This window comes from Rana temporaria, chromosome 9 (assembly GCF_905171775.1).
Source record: "Rana temporaria chromosome 9, aRanTem1.1, whole genome shotgun sequence".
Classification (NCBI taxonomy): domain Eukaryota; kingdom Metazoa; phylum Chordata; class Amphibia; order Anura; family Ranidae; genus Rana; species Rana temporaria.
Window position 1 is genome coordinate 24,377,671 of NC_053497.1, and position 6,776 is coordinate 24,384,446.

The 6,776-nt window shown below is 46.4% G+C and overlaps 1 protein-coding gene across 1 annotated transcript; it reads right to left on the reverse strand.

The window, feature by feature from the left end:
• Window positions 1-4,456: 4,456 nt before the first annotated feature.
• On the reverse strand, window positions 4,457-4,888 carry LOC120913199 (NADH dehydrogenase [ubiquinone] 1 alpha subcomplex subunit 7-like). The gene has a single exon (XM_040322983.1). The coding sequence runs from the start codon at window positions 4,842-4,844 to the stop codon at window positions 4,497-4,499; it is 348 nt and encodes a 115-aa protein (XP_040178917.1). The 5' UTR covers window positions 4,845-4,888; the 3' UTR covers window positions 4,457-4,496.
• Between the last annotated feature and the right edge of the window lie 1,888 nt (window positions 4,889-6,776).

Here is a 6,776-nt window from a genome sequence, read left to right on the forward strand (position 1 = left end):
CTTAGGGTGCAATTCTAGGCCGGCCGCTAGGTGGCGATTCCATTGCGGTCGGCGTAGAATATGCAAATGACTAGTTACGCCGATTCACGAACATTCGCCTTGCCCGTCGCTCTAAATTTACGTTGTTTCCGTAGAGATACGCGGCGTAAAACTAGGTGGCCTAGCCAATGTTAAGTATGGCCGTCATTTCCGCGTCGAAATTTTAAATTTCACGTCGTTTGCGTAAGTCATCTGTGAATGGCGCTGGACGCCATTTACGTTAACGTCGAAACCAATGATGTCCTTGCGACGTCATTTAGCGCAATGCAAGTCAAGAAATGTTAGGGACGGAGCATGTGCAGTACGTTCGGCGCGGGAACGCGCCTAATTTAAATGGTGCCCGCCCCATTTGAATTAGGCGGGCTTGCGCCGAGCGGATATACGCTACGCCGCCGCAAGTTTACAGGTAAGTGCTTTGTGAATCAGGCACTTACGCTGTAAACCTGCGGCGGTGTAACGTAAATGGGATACGTTACGCCGCCGCAGCGTAACAGATTTCTATGTGAATCTGCCCCATAGAGTCTACAAAATAGGGGATAGTTTTATGGCATTTCTATTAATATTTTTTTTTTACAAGTAATGGCGGCGATCTGCGATTTTTATCGGTACTGCGACTGCGACACATCGGACACTTTTGACACATTTTTGGGCCCATTGGCATTTTTATAGCGATCAGTGCTAGGTGAAGATATGTGAAAGATCGAGGAGCTTTTAAGGCAGGGGAGGGGGGGGTAGAGGCTGTGGAGGGGGAGTGGCATGAGGAGGTCAGAGCTGAAGAGGGGTGAGATATGAATGGGAGATGCAGAGGTAAGAAGCTGTGGAAGAAGGCTAAACTCTGCACTCTGTACGTAGTTCACTCCTAAATTTCTCTATGCAACCCCCCAAACTCTGCACGCCATACGTAATTCACTCCTGTTATTTAATGCCCCTTTAAGACCCTCCCAGTGAAATTTGACCACACCCACTATTTGATGCGGTCTGGAGGGGTGTGTGTGTGGGGGGTTTAGGGTGTTGTGGTTGAGTTCCTATACCCATTTTCTCAGAAAAAAAGCCCTGGGCGCTCCCATCGGTCTGTGTGTGAATGCCTATTGCAGCAGGTCACATTGCTGGACAACTCAGTCGAAACAGGCAGGTTTCTCCCAACCCATTATGCTAATGGAGATATTTGGTCATGTATGGGCAGCCTTCTGGGAAGTCTATTGTCACTGAGCAGCATCTACTAAGCAGAAGATGTCCATGCAATGAAATAATATGGCTTCTGCTAAGTACAAATATATTTACACTATATAAACATATACCAGTTTCCTAAAACATTACTCAACAAAACGATTAATTCCAAACATTTCTCAATAATTCTGTGGCACTGTGATAATGCCACGTGCTACTCAAAGTATTCTCTCTGAACAGATGTTGGCGGGTGGACCATCCAATCCATACTGGTCCATCCTAGTGGACTAAAACGATGGACCAGTTCATGCTACTGGTCCAGTGTGCAGAATAGGCTTCTTCTGGGACTTCTGTTTTCGATCGTTTGCTTTATGGGCAAAGGCTAGACATTTAACAAGCAGAAGGTTTTGTGATACTTGTTCTAAAACCTATACAGTTGGCAGTCTGTGGGCAGGTAGCCAGCACATTTAAGTGTGCGCAGCCAAGACAAGTCTTATGACCCTGAAGGGTGAACATAACAGCTCTTGGATCGTAATCCAAACAATTTCACACTTCTGATCCACTCGTCAACAATCCTTCTACTGAGACACAGGAAATGTAGGGATTTCTCAGTCTTCTCCAAGGCTTCAGTCTTTATTGTGGAAAGGCTAAAAATACAAAGCTGACAGAACTGGCCTGACCAACTGCCATTTTAGGGTGCATTCACACCACGATTTTGTCATCCGTTTTTTACTCACGATTTTAGCTTTAAAATCGTACAAATCTGTATGGCAAAACGGATCCATTCACTGCCATTCATTAATTTAGGTCCCCAAGTGCATCCGATTTGATCCGCATACGATTTAATACGATTTAAAATCGTATCAAAAAACGTGTCTGCCCACGATTTTTGGTCCTGATTTGAAATCGTATTACAATCGTGTCCGTTTTTTTTTTATATTGTGGTCAATGTAAATCGTACTGAATCGGATGACTGTGCGATAAATGTACCCGATTTTTTATTACTAGGGTTGAGGGAACCCGAACGGAGGTCCCCGCAAATTCAATAACCAGACCCTTTAGGTCTGGTATGGATATTCAGGGGAACCCCGCCGTCAATTTAAAACAAAAATGACGTGCGGTTCCCGGTAAATATCCATAACCAGACCCTTCAGGTCTGGTATGGATATTCAGGGGAACCCCGCCGTCAATTTAAAACAAAAATGACGTGCGGTTCCCGGTAAATATCCATAACCAGACCCTTCAGGTCTGGTATGGATATTCAGGGGAACCCCGCCGTCAATTTAAAACAAAAATGACGTGCGGTTCCCGGTAAATATCCATAACCAGACCCATTATCCGAGCACGTTGACCTGGCCGGCCGCAGAAAAGAGGGGGGGACAGAGTGCGGCCCCCCCTCTCTCCTGAACCGCACCAGGCCACATGCCCTCAACATGGGGAGGATGTCCCCATGTTGATGGGGACAAGGGTCTCATCCCCACAACCCTTGCCCGGTGGTTGTGGAGGTATGCGGGCGGGAGGTTTATCAGAATCTGGAAGACCCCTTTAACAAAGGGGACCCCCAGATCCTGACCCCCCCCCTGTGTGAAATGGTAATGGGGTACACTGTACCTCTACCATTTCACGAAGGAAGTAAAAAGTATTGTAAAAAAACACACTGACACAAAAGAATAAAGTCCTTTATTAAAAAAAAATAAAAAAAAAATCCAGCGCTGAAAAATCCACTCGTTCCCGGCTTCCAGCGTTGTCCTGATCCTGCGACGGGTGCGGGTGATCTCCCGCGATGAGAAGATCCAGCGACGGGTGATCTCCGCTCCGGCGATGTGAAGATCTATTCATCCGGCGCAGCAGCATCCCGGACCTCCTCTCACCGCTGGGCACAGCCCAGCGAATGAGCGGCTGAAGCGGTGACATTTCTTATATAGAGGAGGCAGAGCCACCCGTCACGTGACCCTGCCCCCTCTGACGTACCCTCTGCTACGTCACTGGGGAAGACCATGAAGAGGAAAGACCTTTCCTCTTCATGGTCTTCCCCAGTGACGTAGCAGAGGTACGTCAGAGGGGGCAGGGTCACGTGACGGGTGGCTCTGCCTCCTCTATATAAGAAATGTCACCGCTTCAGCCGCTCATTCGCTGGGCTGTGCCCAGCGGTGAGAGGAGGTCCGGGATGCTGCTGCGCCGGATGAATAGATCTTCACATCGCCGGAGCGGAGATCACCCGACGCTGGATCTTCTCATCGCGGGAGATCACCCGCACCCGTCGCAGGATCAGGACAACGCTGGAAGCCGGGAACGAGTGGATTTTTCAGCGCTGGAGTTTTTTTTTTTATTTTTTTAATAAAGGACTTTATTCTTTTGTGTCAGTGTGTTTTTTTACAATACTTTTTACTTCCTTCGTGAAATGGTAGAGGTACAGTGTACCCCATTACCATTTCACACAGGGGGGGGGGTCAGGATCTGGGGGTCCCCTTTGTTAAAGGAGTCTTCCAGATTCTGATAAACCTCCCGCCCGCATACCTCCACAACCACCGGGCAAGGGTTGTGGGGATGAGACCCTTGTCCCCATCAACATGGGGACATCCTCCCCATGTTGAGGGCATGTGGCCTGGTGCGGTTCAGGAGAGAGGGGGGGCCGCACTCTGTCCCCCCCTCTTTTCTGCGGCCGGCCAGGTCAACGTGCTCGGATAATGGGTCTGGTTATGGATATTTACCGGGAACCGCACGTCATTTTTGTTTTAAATTGACGGCGGGGTTCCCCTGAATATCCATACCAGACCTGAAGGGTCTGGTTATGGATATTTACCGGGAACCGCACGTCATTTTTGTTTTAAATTGCCGGCGGGGTTCCCCTGAATATCCATAACTTCAAAAATCTTCTTTTTCCCAGACATTATTTAAAATCAGGATCCGATTTTTTAGTGACAATTTTGACATACGATTACATACGATTTTGTCACATACGATTCCATCCGATTTAACGGTTCGTTTATCGGATGGTAAAATCGTGGTGTGAACCTAGCCTAACATGTACAATATGCTTTCTCAAGGTGTATGCCCATTAGCTGAGTCTGTTTTGTCAGATTTATATCTGTAACTTTTCTACAAAAAGAGGAATGACAAATATCAGCACTGTGAGTCTCCCATATTTCAAGGACCACAATAGTTTACTAGAGAGAACCTGTAAACAGATTTTTTTTTTTTTTTTTTTTTACTTTCAGAGTTTATTTATTTTACAGTACAGCTAATATTAGGTTTAATAGGATTAATATGAAAAATCTTGTATGAAGCGTTCACAGGTATGGTTGATCACTTGACAATTCCCATTTGGGAGGGCAGATTCCAGGCGCCACTGGCTTTTTTGTAGCTTTTGAAACCGCTGAATCTGAGCTGACTAAGGTTTCTCCAGCAGCTAGAACCTTTTGGGAAGACATAATAATTGAAGGAGGCATAGCTTCTCTGCGTCCATCACGTGAACAATAATAGTTGTTGGCAAATTTATGACTTGGACCCACGGGTAGAGCTGGAGGTGGCGGAGTCCTGCTAGCAATTTCTGTATACCGCAGCTGTAGTTTTTCTTGAAGATTATGCCCAGACGCCCAGTTCCGCAGCCTCTGGATGAATTTTGTAGCAGAAGCCATCTCTCTCTCTTGTCAAGGACACCCAGGGCGGAGCATTCAATCACCCTGACTACAAGAGGCCGAACTCGAACCTGTAAACAGATTTATGTATGCTTCTATTTAGTTCTGGTAAGGTCTGCCATTGCCAGATCCTGGAAGGCTTTATTCATATCTTTTGAACTGGTTAAGGCCAAACTCGAATAATGTTTTTCTATTGGCTGTAACAAACGATAGGACGGAGGCCTTCAGGAATGTCTGGGATCCCTGGAAACAAAGGGCCAGATCCACGTAGACCAGGCGCAACTTAACTTTCCCGATTTAAGTTACACCACCGCAATTTTTCCAAGTTAGTGCCCGATCCACAAAGCACTTACCTGGAAATTTGCAGCGGTGTAACTTAAATCCGTCCGGCGCAAGGCGGGCCCAATCGAATGGGGCGAGTCCCATTTAAATTATGGTTCAATACGTTTTTATTATGAAAAAAATGTTTTAGACAAACATATCAACATCAACCGTGTCATGAACCCAACAAAGGGTGACCCGGTCGATAAAAATTAGAGCAGAAAAGTGTTACAAATAAAATAAAAAACTTTTAGGTTACCATGTCAAATGCTTTGAGAAGAATACAAATAGGTGTTGAGTGGGCATATTGCTCGTGTAACCATGTATAAACAATGTAGCCCAACATCGGATAGAAACCCTCTATGTCTCGGCTGCCCCTCTAGGAGCTAAGGCGGCAGCATCGGTGATGTTTATATAATCTGGGCTAGGGTACGGAGAACCACCAACCAGCTTAGAGAATGCACTATAGTCTGTGAGCTCGGTAGAGACACCAAACCCACAGAAGACAAATGTCGGATCTTAGGGCTAGCTATGCGTAACTGATTCTATGAATCAGTCGCATAGTTAGAAACAGAGATACGACGGCGTATCAGTAGATACGCCGTCGTATCTCGTTTGTGGATCTGGCCCAAAATCTTTTAGATACTGTGAAAGACGAATAGGTGAAATTCCCTTTTACTGGCCCCTCTGTTCCCTCCACCCCCCACACCTGATCTACTCCTGAGCTTTGTTCCCTCACTACCCTCAGTTCTGCTTCTGTTATTTTTTTTTGTTTATTTTTTGGAGCAATCTAGTTGTAGACAGTTGGGTAATATGCTTGCCTTAGAAAGGGCCAGGGGAAATGGTTAAGTTATGTGTGCTCCCAGGCTTTTTGGTCCCAGTCAGCCCAGCTGTGATATAAAAAGGGGGAAGGCTTATGGTTCCAGGGCTCCTACGCCTTGCAGTCTACTGAAGACACCAAGGGTTCTGGAGGATCTCCAAACCATGGAGAATACCAGCATGCACTACCACTGCATGGAGGTATGCCAGAGGAGCCACACAACTGTAGTTAGGGTTAGAAAAGATACATTTACCGTTCCAAGCCTGGTCTGAAGTTATTAAAAGGAGTGCATGTAGGTTCTGGCGTATTTAAAGTACTAAGGTCTGTAATGCACAGAGGGGTATGAAGCTTAGCTACTACAAAAGGATTAACTTGGCAAGACATGGAAGAGAAATGCCATTGCTTAGAGTAACCAATCACAAGTTCAAGACACAAAGCAGCCAGTCATTAGGCGTGGTACCTGTAAAGGTGACAGGTCCTCCTGTAGCAAGGGGGTTGCTGTCTGGCTCCCTTCCTAGTTATCAGCTTTAAATAGCAACTGGTACGGAACCTGCGCTACGAAGATCCATGGCCTGGTCACATAGGTACAGGAAGTGAAGGAGTTAATCATGAGCATTCATGAGGTCAACGCTAGGTGTCTGGCTGGACCCCATTCTGTTATTCGGAGTGAGATATCAGAGGTACACTGGACTTGTGGAGAGGGTGCAGGCTCAGCGTGTCCCTCCTAATGCAATATACATCTGTTGCAGTGTGTAGTGACACGGAACAGTACTTTTCAGATGAACTCTGTA